This window comes from Vicugna pacos, chromosome 3, assembly GCF_048564905.1.
Source record: "Vicugna pacos chromosome 3, VicPac4, whole genome shotgun sequence".
Classification (NCBI taxonomy): Eukaryota; Metazoa; Chordata; class Mammalia; order Artiodactyla; family Camelidae; genus Vicugna; species Vicugna pacos.
The window spans coordinates 29,024,923-29,038,843 of record NC_132989.1 but is presented as its reverse complement, the minus strand read 5'-3'; the positions used below and the strand labels follow the sequence as shown (position 1 = coordinate 29,038,843).

General features: G+C 49.2%; 1 protein-coding gene across 7 annotated transcripts in view; it reads right to left on the bottom strand.

Moving 5' to 3' along the window:
* P4HA2 (prolyl 4-hydroxylase subunit alpha 2) overlaps positions 1 to 11,055 on the bottom strand; it is a 41,421-nt gene extending 30,366 nt beyond the window's left edge. Inside the window, exons 1-2 of one of the 7 annotated variants that reach the window (XM_072957432.1) lie at positions 11,007 to 11,055; positions 1,016 to 1,253 (exon numbers count right to left, since the gene is read on the bottom strand). In XM_072957432.1, coding sequence (XP_072813533.1) covers positions 1,016 to 1,024 — 9 coding nt within the window. In that variant the 5' untranslated portion in view covers positions 1,025 to 1,253; positions 11,007 to 11,055. The other 6 variants (XM_072957426.1, XM_072957428.1, XM_072957414.1 and 3 more) reach the window with 6 other exon arrangements.
* Positions 11,056 to 13,921: the final 2,866 nt, after the last annotated feature.

Here is a 13,921-nt window from a genome sequence, read left to right as displayed (position 1 = left end):
GGCTAAACCAGTGGCAAAGTAAGTACTCTCCCAGACTTGCTATTTCAGAGCATTCAACAGGGCATAAGGGCCCATCACAAGCCACAGACAATGCTTAGTCGCCACCACGACTGCCTGCTGAGCTCTCAGAGAACTAGGGTGGCTCAGTATGACAGCATCTCTGGGATGAGGCCCCCAGCCAACTCACTCCATCCTTGCTACGTGGCTTCTTTGGCTAGGCCACACAGTGGACAGGCTTGGCTCTCTGCAAATGAGGCCCTAAAAGAAAAGGATTCAAAGTCTAAACATCTCAAGAGTAGGGAGAAGTGAACAGACAGGCTGGCCTTTGAGGTCCAGAACCAAAGTTAGAGAGTGCACCCTGGACACTTCAAGGGCAGTTTAAGCACAAGCCAAAGGAAATCATGATTAGTTTAAAAGAGAGCTAAATCATGGAACCTGCTGTCCCAGATGTGATATAGGCTGAGAAGCAGCAGCATCTTGGAAAATCATTCTATACATGCTTAAGTGGACAGTGATTCTCTGCAAAACTGGGAACATGTGAGACTGCCATAAGCTACAAAGTGATGTCCTCCAAGCGTTGCTCTCAGGGTCAGGATCTCTGGCCAAAGAACAACACTAGCCTTAGGTGTCACTTCACAGCAGAAGACACTAGTCTCAGCCTTGAGAGGGACTCTAATATTCTTTTACACCATCTTAAAGATGTCAGATTAGGGGGGAAAAAAAAAGCTAGGGGCCTCTGTCCTGAAGCAGGAAATGCCCTGATCCATGCCTATGCTGCAAGGGTTCACTGAGCACCCTCCACATACAGGGCAAAATACGAGGCACTCTCCTCTCACCTGAAGCTTGTGGACAGGGCCATGGGCAGCTATCCCCCAAAGTAGCCCTTCCCCCATCACCTTGCTTCCATTAGAGTGCCCAGGTCTGCTTCCACTCACACAGGCTGTTCCTCTGTCTGAATTAGACGTCATTGGACCACTCTAGCTCATGGGTCACCTCCTCCAGAAAGTCTTCTGACCTGAAGCATTCTGCCGCGTACCAGGTACCCATAGTCTGGTGCTCCTCTGTTCCAGCACAGCACTCACCACACTGCCGTGGGCCTGGACTCTCCTGGTCTTCCAGTCCGCCTGCCCCACTGGGCTAGCAACTCCTTGCAGTTTCTGACACACAGAGGGTCCGCTGGTTGAATCAGTTAACTAGATACCACAAGACTCCGCGGCTCTTGAGGCAAATCCACGCAGATTTGAAAAGGGTGTCTGGAGGGAGAAAAATCCCACAAAAAACAGAACAATTTTCTCATCCAACAGCCAGACTTAACGGGCACCAAGCTAGACCCTGCGGGGCCAAGGCCACAGCCTCCTAGCCCTTTGGAGGGAGGAAGGCGGACCCTCCAAAACTAAGCGGCCCCTCAGGGCCTGCCCGATGCCCCCGCCTCCGCCTCCAACCTCTGGCAGCCCTGGGCCAGGCCGCCCCTTCCCGGGAGCCTGACATGCTGAGCGGCCAAGCTCCCCGCCCCGCCCGGCCCCTCGCGGCCGCCGAGGGGACCGGCAGGAAGGGCGCCGCTGACCTCACCGCCGAGAGCTCGGGGAGGGAACGCAGCGGCGGGACAGGAACCCACACGCCTGTAGAAACTGGGCGGAGGGCGCGGGCTTGCGGCCGGGACAGCGTGGCGAGCGGCAGGCGGCGCGACCCCCGGCGCCCAACTCGCTGCCCCGCGCGGGCACAACGCTCGGCCCGGCGACCCCGGCCCGCGCCCGAGCCCCGAGGCGGACCCGGCGGCCGGGCGGGCAGGACGCTCACCGGGACACGCGCCGCTCCCGGCGTTTCCAGAACCTCCCGCGGCGGCACCCGGCCCGCCCGGCGCCTCCCCCTCGGCGGCCCCGCCTCCCGCCGCGGCCCGGCTCCGCCCGCTTGAGCCGCTGCCACGTCCCTGCCTTCCGTCCCGCGCCCGCCCGGCCCCTGGCTCCGCGCCCCGACAGCCCCGGCCGGGGGTCGCCACCGCCAGCGCCCCCGGGAAGGCCCAGGCCGCCGGCCCGCGCGGGAGCCGGGAGCGGGCCCCGGGCCAGGCGGGCGCCGACCGCCCGCGCCCTTCATGCCGCCCGCCCCTCGCCGCACGTACGCCTCGCCCGCCTCCCCTCTCGCGCTCCCACCTGTGGGACTCCGCCCGCCCTCCTCCCAGGGCGGCTGGACACGGGCCCAGGACCCGATCCTGGCGCCGGTGCTGTACGAGGAGCGGCCCCCGGACCCCATCTCAAGCCCATTTCCTCGGTGGTCCTGCCGTATATATGGGCTCCTACTGCCCCCTCCCCAACATCTCCACCATCAGGTTACAGGGGGTGGGGTTACCCGGCCCAGGAGCTGGATTATCAGGGGTGGGGACAGTGGAGAAGACCTTGAAGAAGACTAGGGACCTGAACACTGGGATTTGACACAACATTGTAAAATGATTATAAATCAATAAAAAATGTTAAAAAAAAAAAAAAAAAAAGAAGAAGAAGACTAGGGACCTGGGATCCACTCCCAGGGCCAGGCTCCCAAAGGGATTGCCACTGAACCCAGCACCTGAGTCAGGCACTCCTGGTGATGTATGTGTGGGTGAATGGGTTGATTAGAAGGGACTCCATCAAAGACTGGGGGAGAGGGGCACATTGGGGCTAACTTTGTTTTGCCCAAGCCCTTCCATACAACCCGGGCCAAAACCAGTGGTCACCTCATTCAGCCAATCCAGTCTGGGAGGGAATGAAGGCACGATGCTGCAAACCTCAATCTGGGCTAGAGAAGGCCCTGGCTGCCAAGCAGTTTCCCACGCCTGCTCTGTGAACCTTCCTGGTCATGAATGAGGGGAAACTGGTCTGAGAATCTCATCAGAGAGCTAGCCCAGAGTGGGAGGTGTCCAACCTCCGCCCATACCAGTGCAAGGGATATTCCCTATGGCACACTGTCCAGGCTGGCAGCCCAGACCCAGGGAAGCCACAGTCACACAGAAATATACACAACACACATAAAGCACAGAATGAGCCACTCTCCTGGCCTTCCTCAGCCACCAGCTGACCTCCACCAGAGTTCAACTAAAACCAAACAGAAATCTTCCTGCATCTGCTACATCCTGTTATGCCATGGAGCCTCCCTCTGTCTGCCCAGGTTCTCCCATTCTCTCCCTCTTCTCAGAAGCTTGCCCTGTGGATCATCCCTTCTCTGTCTTGAATGTTGAACTTCCTCCTCTCAAATGGATCCATCCCTTAACCTATAAATATGTTCAGGCCTCTACTATGGAAACAAACCCTCATTAGACTCCACCAACTACTGCAGTGTCTCTCTCCTTCTCAACTACAGCAAAATTCCCTCAAAGAGCAGTCTCCTTGTCTTCACCTCTCTCTCACTACTCAGCCTCTGTAGTGGGCCTTCTGGATCCCTGACAACACCAAACCAGAACTCAGCAAACTCTCTATAACCTCCAAGTCTCTAAATTCAACAGCCACTCTTCTGTCCTCATTTGCCAACCCCCTAGCACCATCTGACACCCCAGCAGCGTTTGACCACTGTCTCCCTGAAATACTCATTTCCCTTGGTTGCCACCATTTTCTCTGGCCACCTCTGCCCAAGCATCTTTGCCTCCAGTACATCCTCCTCTCCCTCTCTCCCCATTAGTTAGTAAAGGTTGGAGTTTCCTCAGAGTTCAGGCCTTTCCTCTTTCCTTTCCTCTTTCTATAATTTCTTCCTATATGCAGATGACTCATAAATTTCTCTCTCTACTGTTGTCCTCTCTCGTGAGCTCCGGACTCATATAACTGGCTGCTGAGTCTACATCTCCACTTGACTGTCCACAGGCACCTCAATTACAACATGCCCAACTCTCTCGCCTTCCCCCCACCATATCTCCCATATTCTCTACTTCACTGAGGGAGCACCACCCCCACCAGTTACCTAACCACTCAGCACCTCCCTGTGCCCTGCCCCCCGACACTATCCTTCCATCTCCCACATCCATTCAGTTCTACCATCTGAATCTCTCTCTAATCCACCCATTTCTCTCCATACTCTTTCGTTTGAATGATTGCAACAGTTCCTGGTTGGCTGTTCCCCTCCATTCTTGTTTTCCCTGTCCCTTCTCCACACTGCAGCCAGCGACCTCCTCAGAATGCAGTTCTGAACCTGTCACTCTCAGCTTAGTGAACTGCATTGTTCTTAGGAAAAATCCTGAAAATGGTCTATAAGGCCCTGTGTGGTTTGGCCCCTGCTCACTTCTCTAGCCATGCTGACCTTCCCTCAGTCCCTCTAACTGGCCATTCTCCCTCCCCACTCCACTCACAGGCCTTTGCACATACTGTTCTTTCTGTCTAGAAAAATTTCCCTCCTCCCTGATTAAATCCCTCAGATCCTCCCAGAGGGATTTTCCTCACATGCTTGACCAGGTCAGAACCTCCTATTACAGCCTCTCATACCCTACATGCTTTGTTAACACTTGCTGTAGTTGATATAGCTGAATGATTGTTCGATTAATGTCTGTCCCCCGCACTGCCTACAATTGGCCTGGGAGCTCCGGGAGTGTGTAAACTATGTGTGTTTTTGTCTGTCATCATATCGTCAGCTGCTACCCCAGAACTGAACTCAATGAATAGTTCATGACTACATGAAGGAATGGGTATCTCCTTAATGCCTTGCTCCATACACGGGTAGCCAAGGCCTGACTAAGGCCTCTACAGGGCCTCAGAGACCTGGACCCCACTCATTCCTATGTGTCTGCATCTGTTCCTCTTCTATATAAGGATCCTTATCATTGGATTTAGGGCCCACCTGAGTAATCAGGATGCTCTCACCTCATGATTCTTAATTACATCTGCAAGTTCTTTTTTCTAAATAAGATCACATTCACAATGTCCAAGCATTAGGACTTAGACATATCTTTCTGGGGGCCACCATTCAACCCAGTACACCTGACCCTAATGCCCTTCAGGGGTTACTGGGCCCCTTATAAATCTTTGACTCTTACTTACGAATCTCCAGCCAAGGTCCACTCCAGACCCACGTAGCCTTTTCTTTGTGGCCACTTGATGAATGAACTCATTATCTCCCCACATCCTAACCCACACCACCCAAACTGCTGCTGCTCCAGCATTTCCCATATCTCAGGAAACAGAATCAAATTCTCCTGGTCATCCCCACTTTCTTCCCCACCATGTCCCCCCCACATCCCTGTAGATCTCTCAGTCCATTTACCTATCTCCATTCCTGTAACCACAGCCCAAAGTCAGGACACCTCCACCTCCCACTTGGACAATCCATCATGGCCCACAGCTTCCACTCAGCTCCTTCTATCCTTAGTCCATTCCACAAGCAGAGTGATCTTTTAACAGTGTGATTCTGATCATGTTGTTTTCATGTATAGAACTTCTCGAGGTGTTTCTGCCACCAGGATAGACACACATCACACCAACGCTGCCAATACCCTTTATCCAGCTCTGATGGCCTCTCTTATATGCAGCCTCAAACTTGATGCTCCAGCATCCCTGGCATTTTTTAGGTCCCTGGCCTTTGATTGTGTCATTCTTCTGGCCAGAACACTCCAAAATGTTGTATTCTCTGAAAGCCTTCTCTGGACCCAGGCTGACCCAGGTCCCTGCATAGGCCCTACTGCTCCTTATGGATGAATTCCACGTATGCCATCTGACTATCATGTCTACTTCCTTCACCACGGCGCCTTCCTGGGGATGGGGCTGCTTCTGTCCTGTTTATCACTGTACCTCTAGCATAAGGCCTGGCACCCAGGACCTAGACAGGGGATGGGGAAGAAAAATACATGAAAAATACATGAATGAATGAATGGTCATCCCTCACTGTGGCCTCCAGCAGACCTCACTAAGAACAACCATTCTGGGTCACTTAGTGACTCAACAGCCATGTCACATTCCTTTTTCCCCAAATCTATTGTGTAAACAAAGCCACATCTGGTAATGGCTCTATCCTATTCTAAGTGCTAAGGATTCAGGGACTGTGAAGATCAAAGGGTCTCTGTCCAGGGGGCAGAGTGTAGCTCAATGGTAGAGTGTATGCCTAGCATGCACAAGGTCCTGGGTTCAATCCCCAGTACCTCCATTTAAATAAACAAATAAACAAACCTAATTACCACCACCATGCCCCCCCCACAAAAAAAACAAAGGGTCTAGTGGGAAAACTGGCAGTTGAACAGACTCACACAGCAAACTTATCCAGGCCCAGCCCTTTCCAGCTGGTAAAGGCTTCTGATAGGAAGTGCTGCCTTCCTGGTCCCAGTCTTAGAGACCCTCCTCAGTCTCCAGATCAGGTATGGACTTCCACCTTTGACCCCAGCTTGGCCAGAGGCATTGCCAAATGAGGCCCTACCCCCTATCCCTAAGTGAGATTCCCCGGCCGATGGCTCCTCAAAGCTGCCTAGAATTGTTTGCCTACCACCTCTATCCCAAGAGAAGGATCTGGCATATCTCCAGAAGTGTTGGCAAAAATACCTGTGCAGGGTGGACAGGTAACTGGATGAATGGTAGGGCTGGTGGAGTGCAGCCCTTTCTTCTAAATGGAGGCCTCCTCAGTTTGCTCTGCCCCTGCCTTCCCCTACTCACCTGTGAGCCCTGCCCTGGGGAAGGGGAAGGGGGCAAGTCCTACTGCCTGGCTCTGAGGCCACCCTGACTTCTGATTACTCTTGCAAGGCCTGGCAACCACTACAGCAGTTGGAAACCTGGCCAGGGCTTATGAGCACCTTGTCCCTCCACAAAATTCCCCAGAGCAGGGCTCCCGGGAACAACCAATGTTGCACAGTGTATTGTACATGTTGCCACACATCTGTACCCTTCAGCACAGTCACATACAGCTGTCCACTGGACCCTGGGACCAATCCTCCCCTCCAGGTTCCTCCCTTTAGGGACTGAGAAAAGACCGGGTGTATCCCAACTGACCAGCACTTTGACTCAAGGCTTGGGAGAGAGGGTGGGAGGTATAGCTTCAGTGGGGCCACCTAGTGGTGGCCTTACTGCTTCAGAAATAGGGCCTCCTAGTTAGTCTGGCCTTGCAACCTGGGGAAGGGTACGAATCTGGCAGAATATCCAGGGACCCGCGGTGCCAGCCCTGGACAGGGCCAAGTGTGTCCCCACAGAGTGCCTGCTTGGTACATGCAAAAGATGAGGCACACCCATAGAATGACTACATATTCCCTCTCATCTGCCTCCCCCAAGGACACCTGCAGCCAGAGACCGCAAAGCCAGAACAAGCTGGGCTGTCATTACATGGTGGAGAGAGGCATCCAGGGCCTCTGGGAGCTATAATTATCCAGCAGATCCAGAGCAGGTCCTCAGGGTAGAGAGCTTCCCTCCTCACCACACCCTTCCCACTTCCTGCCTGGGCAAGAAACTTCTGGGCTAGTACAAATGGCCAGAGGGCTAGGAGTTAGTTAGGTATGGTATTTACCAATCCTCATATTTTGATGCATACAGTGTAAAGTATGCCTTTAAAAATAGCCCATCCCCACTCCAGCCCTCCTCACTGAGTCTTGAGCTCAAATGGAGGCTGGGAAGGGATTAGGGATGTGTGAGGATTATGTGAGGGCTGGGGATAGCTATTGGACATCTGACTTTGCTACTGTTTAAAAGGCTGAAAGTTCAGTGGTTTTACTATTTTTTTCAGTCCTTGTCAAAATGTCAGGAAGCCAGTAGAGCAGAGAGTGAGGGAGAAATGACAGGCAAGGCTGCAGTGGTCCCAGGGACAGATCACCTGAGACCTCAAGGGCCACGAAACAGGTTTGGATGTGATGCTGAGGGCAGGGAGCAGCCACCCCAGAGTGAAGGCCAGGGAGGAGCACCATTCCATTTAGGATCCAGGGAGAGCACCCCCGTCTGCTTACTGTGGGGGAGGAGGAGAAGGAGGAGCAGAGCCTGGAGGTGACTGGGGAGGGGGCTGGTGCAAAGTCTAGATGACAGCTGATGGTGACTTGAACTTGGGAATGGCAATGCAGAGAGAGAGAAGTGGATATAGTTAAGAATGAATAAGGAGGTAGAACAGGAGGGCTGTGTGCTTTCACTTACTCATTCGTTCAACAAATTATTAAATGCTCTACTCCCCATTCTGAACTCCCTCTTCAGGATGAGACCCAGCTTCACATCCAGAATGAGGTCTTTTCACCCTTGGCTCCCTCAGGCCTGTCACCCCAGAGCAGGCCCTGGTAAAGGAAATCAGTGGCAGCACCTAGACCACACAAGAATGGGGCTCCAGCTGGCTACCTCCAGAGAACACATCAGCACCCTTCAGGGTTTCAGGCTGACAAGGAGTCCTAATCACAGCATCTGGTTTCTTCAATCTTGAGGCTCCTTCCTTTATAAGGTAACCACCCAGTTAATGGTGGTCTTGGCACTAACTCGCTAAGACCATCCTTCCTCTCCCTGGCCTCACTTCCCCTTCCTAGTTTTACATGAATGCTCTTCTGCTATACTGATGCATGCTTCTGAGGCGCCTTATATCCTTTCTGGAGGGAGATGGTTGCCAGTCAATCCATCTGTGAGTGACCCTAGCCCAGTCAAGTTGTGCAAATTCTGTACTGCACAAGACTGGGGCTCCATTCACAGCGCAGACATTGTAGATTTGCATATTCATTACAACTTACTAGTAGATGGAAATAAAGTCAATTTCAAATGTGATATTCTTTCCTGATTTGTACAAAATTGCCATAGGACTTGGTACATCTACGCCCTCATCACCACAGGAGCCTGAGTCACCTATGTGGCTGAGGCTTTGAGGACCCCATCCCCTCCTGTAGGCTCTCTTCTGTCCTCAACTGCCCTGCTGGTATCAGCTCTGGTTGGGGCTCTGACTCTTCCCCTGCCCCTTGAGTAGACACTGTCATCTGAACTTGCTGCTGAGCCCTGTCCTCTGTCCTGAAAGGACACTGCTCAGGACTCTGACCCACCAAAGGGAAGCCAGGACACTTATTCTGCTGGAGGCCCTGACTGCTCCACACCACATCAAACATACTCCAATAAACCGGCTTCCCACATAAGTACATTTTTACTGACCCAGTAAGAACATGTTGAGTTGAGTTCTAGTTTCCATGACATAAAGTTACATTTGCTAACACTTAGTATTTATATTCTTTTTGTAGTTTTCTAAATTTTTTCCTGTTTCCAACATTTGCATGAACCTGTGAGAAGTTTGATGACACCTGTGCCTCTAGTGCTGAGAAACAGAATGACTTGGCCACAGCCTTTTGTGGGAGGATCCTTACCCACTTGACACACATGCACATGTGCACATAGGAACGTGCGTACATGCACAAGCTTGTGACCTCTCATATGAGGAGGAGGAGGTTCTGTGCTCTGTACTCAGCTCTGCTCATAACCTTGACTCTCTCTCACAACTTAATGTTAATTTTAACTAAACCAATAACATTTAACTAAATTTAATGTTAACTAAACCAGAATCTGACTTTGTCCCTGACCCTGAACCAGTCAATTGAGGCTTAGAATCAGAAAGACACTCACCTCCATCATCTATAGGAATCATACTCCCAAGAGGAGCAGGGATGGCTTGGAGAGGGCATCTCCCTGGCTAAAGAGTGAGTGATCCAGGTGGTGAAGGGTATCTGGGCCATCAGACATTATCGTGTGTCAGCAGTCCTGGGGGCAAGCATTACTCTCTCACCCTAACAGTCACCCAACAGCTCTAGGCCAGGCTGACCCCCTGCCTTCACCATGATCTGCAATTTTCTCTTTGTTCCATCCTGGGACACCAGCAGTTATCTGTGTTCTTGGGGCAAAGATGCACGGGGCCTCAAAACTGAGAGAATTCTATGGCTCTGGTCCTGCCCAGAGAGCTACATCTGCAAAACTGAGGATGGCCAGCAGAGGGTGCATGGAGCCCACCATGGGCCACCCAGTTAAAGAAGCGGTCCCAGTCTTGCTCAAAAAGCTCCTCTGGTCTTGAGCCCATGCCCTACCCCTCCAACCTGCCAAAGTTTAGCTGGGATCTTTGCCTGGAGCAGCATAAGCATGAGCAACTATGGCAGATAGAAATGTTTTCCAGGCCATAAGGACTCCACTGCTGGGACCTCCAGTGGTAGGAAAGACAGGAAAGGTGTTGGGAGGGTCCCAAACCCCTTACTCAGCCATGGGTAACCAGGTACCTTCACATCCAGTTAGTTGGCTTGCAGCCTTTGGGGAGCCTCAGATCATAGAAGCCAGCACGACTAAAGAAAAACCAAGGGCCAGTAGTGCAGTGAAGTTAGGTAAGGAGATGAGGGAGGCCACTGACATGGCTCCTGTTGAGAGAAGCCCTTTGAGTAGAGGGGCCAAAGGAGCTGGAATGGGCAGTCCACATCTGGGTGCCTCTGATGTTCTAAACTGCTCCTGCAACAGGGCAGCTAATGGATAGAGCATTCACCCTGTAACAAGTGTAACCTAACTCTTGACAGACATCATCTGTGTCAGATGGACAGCTTCCGCTTCCTCCTTCAGATCCCAGTCTCTCTCCCCTCCCCTGCTCTGTGCCCCTGGCTGCTGACCTGCACAGGTGACACCAACAGGTGCTCCTGCCCTGGGTTCAACCAATGCGGAGTACCAAGAAAAGACTGGCCAGAGGGAGGAAGTGGACTTTGGGGAAGCAGCCTACACTTGAGGGACTGGCTCAGTGTCCTATCTAGCCTCAGGACTGTCTCTGAGCTGCGCTGGCCATATTGAGGAGCAGCCAGCCCCTCAGCTCTAGAAGGGCTTTCACATTAGATCACTCAACCCAAGGCCTCTACACCCTCTGCACTCTTCACTTCCCACGTTCAGTCAATAAATATTTGCTGACACCCACTCTGTTCCCAGTCCTCAGTACCCAGGGACACAGACAGACATGAGTCTGACAGAATCCCTGCCCTGACAGAGCTTATGGGGTTTTTTAGATTTTTTTTGTTTGTTTTGCAGAGGTTGTGGTGGGGGAGCAGGGACACAGATGAGGAAACTGATGGTGAATCCCAGGGGCTGAGAGAAACTGCAGAAGAGGCATCTCACCTGCTGAGTGGTCAGGTGAGGGGGTACGGTTTGGGTCTCTCCGAGTAGTCAGCCAGGCGGAGGACTGGAGATCTGGGAGAGAGAAAGAGCAAGGGCTGGGGTGGGAGGATGGCTAATTCACATGGAGGCGTGTGGTGGCCAGGCAGGCCTCATTCCACCCACTGGAAAGCCAGTATCTCCTGCTTGAACTTCACAGACCCCCTACCAGCAGGGGTAGAATGGCATGGGCAGCCAGTGGCATTTAAAATTTTATTTTAAAACTTCTTATTAAGATATACTTAACATACAGAAAAATATACATATCTTAATATATAGCTCAATGTGTTTTACATACACATACATTCATGTAACCACCACCTAGTATTTGGTATATACCACCATTTGGTATATGTCCACTATACCAAAAGGCTCCCTTGTTCCCCATCATAGTCAATAAAACCTCCCCAAATTGACCACTACTCTTTCTTCTTTCACCTTTGACCATTTTTGTCAGATTTCAAATTTTATAGAAGTAGAATTATACTCTATATAGTTTTATGTCTGCTTCCTAAACTCAACATTCTGGCTGTGATAACAATCTATCTTGTTGTTTTCAGTAGTACATCATTTCATTTCATTGCTGTGTGGTATTCCATAGTTTGAATATACCACAATTTATCCATTCTATTGTTGGTGAACATTTGAACTGTTTCTAGTTTTTAGTTATTTTAAATAAAACTGCTTTGTATATGTTTGCACATGTCTCTTAGTGGAAATAAACATTCATTTATGTGGAATATAAATCAAGAAATGGAATTGCTAGGTCATAAGATATGCATATATTTAGCTACAATATTTACTTCTAACCATTTTTTTAGGTGATTACACAAAATTACACTCCCAGCAGCAATGTCTGAGAGCTCCAGTTGCTCTGTGCAGCAATGTGGGAAATAATTCCAGGGGGAAAAGCCAGGGTAAGTGTGGAACTCACTACACATTATTCCCTTTTTTCAAGGATCATAATCCTTCAGCTCTTACCTGTATTGGCTGTTCTCCAATCCCTCAAATTCTTGTTTTTTGCAATTTTGGCAGGAGGATTAGTCTGACACAACCTTCCATGGCCAGAACTGGAGGTTTTATTCAGTCTAAATCTGATGCCAGATTAGAAAATACTAGAAAGGGATGGGCCCCACTGGCCCAGATGCTTTCTGTGAAAGCTTAGATTCTTAGATACCTGTGGCATCAGATCCACATTCTGAATTAGGGCTCCCTATTTCCCTTTCCCTTCCTTTCTTCTTTTAAAATTTTAGTGGATTCCAACCATGAATGAGTAATTGGTAATAAACTTACTTCTTCACTGTAAACAACTGTAAAACTAGATAAAACATTTGTAGCAACTGATTACAGGCATTGGACATCAAATAGCTTTCAACCCTGAGAGAAAGGAAACACACAAAGTGAATTCCACATTCTCTAAAGCTCTTTACCTAGGGCATTTTCCAAACTATGGCATAGGGAAGTAGAGCCCAAACAGAGCAATGGTCTCACTGAGAGGAGGAAACAGCAATCAGAGATAGAGGATACTGAGGTGGTTGAATTTGGGGGGCAGGGTATCAAGGAGAAGAGAGCTGCATGGAGAAGGAGCTCTATAAATATGCAGAGGTACCTTTGAGGCTTTGTCTAAGTTGCACATGTGCAGGGAAAGACTCTTCAAGGCCTGATTAAAAACTTTGAGTCTGTAAACTAAATGGGGATTCCCAAGGTTACACAGTGCTGAGACCTGTTCTGGCCAGCCAGAGTGGAAAGACCTTGCTGAACACCCTGAACATTTAATTAAAATCTTAGGAAGTCCATACCTTAGGAATAGGATTACTCTAGCCATATAGGATATGTTACTTTACATCTGCCCTAACAAAACTTAAAATCAAGCCTCAAAAGGATCCAGATCAAGCCTGTAGTAAATTTACTGCTTAATGAAACAAACAACACTCTGCAAAGAAGAGCATAATCCAGACTGTCAACAATATCCCATCCACAATTCCCAACATACAATCAAATATTACCAGACATATGAAGAAACAGGAAAATATGACCCATAACCAGGAGAATCAATAATGAATAGAAACAGATCCAAAGGTAACACAGATGTTGAAATTAGCAGATAAGGACTTTAAAACAACTATTATAAATATGTTTGAGAACTCTAACCGGTAAGATGGACATAATAAATGTACAGATGGGCCATAATAGCAGAGAAATGGAAACTGTAAAAAAGAACTAAAAGGAAATTCTAGAGCTGCAAAATATAATACATAAAATGAAAATTTTATGAGGCGGTCTTAAGAGCAGACTGGACACTGAAGAAAAAAAGTTCAATGAACTTGAAGTTGATAGAAACTATCCAAATGGAAACATAGGAACAAAAAGGACTGAAGAAGAAGAAATGAACACAGTCTCAGTGAAGTGACCTTGAAACAATATTCAGCAGTCTAGTATATATAAAATTGAATTCCCAGAAGGAAAGGAAAGAAAGAGATTGAGGCAAAACTTTATTTAAAAAAATAGTGACTGAAATTCTAAATTGACTTCGAAAATTATTAACTGACCATCACAAGAAGTTTAGGATTACAAAACCCCAAGCAGGATAAATACAAGGAAACCAAATCCACGCACATCATAATCAAATATCTTAAAACCGAACAGAACATCTTAAAAACAGTGAAGGAGCACAAACATGTTACACTAGGAATAACGATAATAAGAATGACCATTTACCTGTCATCAGAAGTAATATAAGCCAGAAAACATGGAAACATGAAATGATATATTGAATAAGATATAAAAAAACCCTCTAATTCTATATCCAGAGCAATTATCTTTTAAAAAAGAAATGAGAAATTCAAAAATTTTTAGACAAAAAAAAAAAAGCTGAAAGA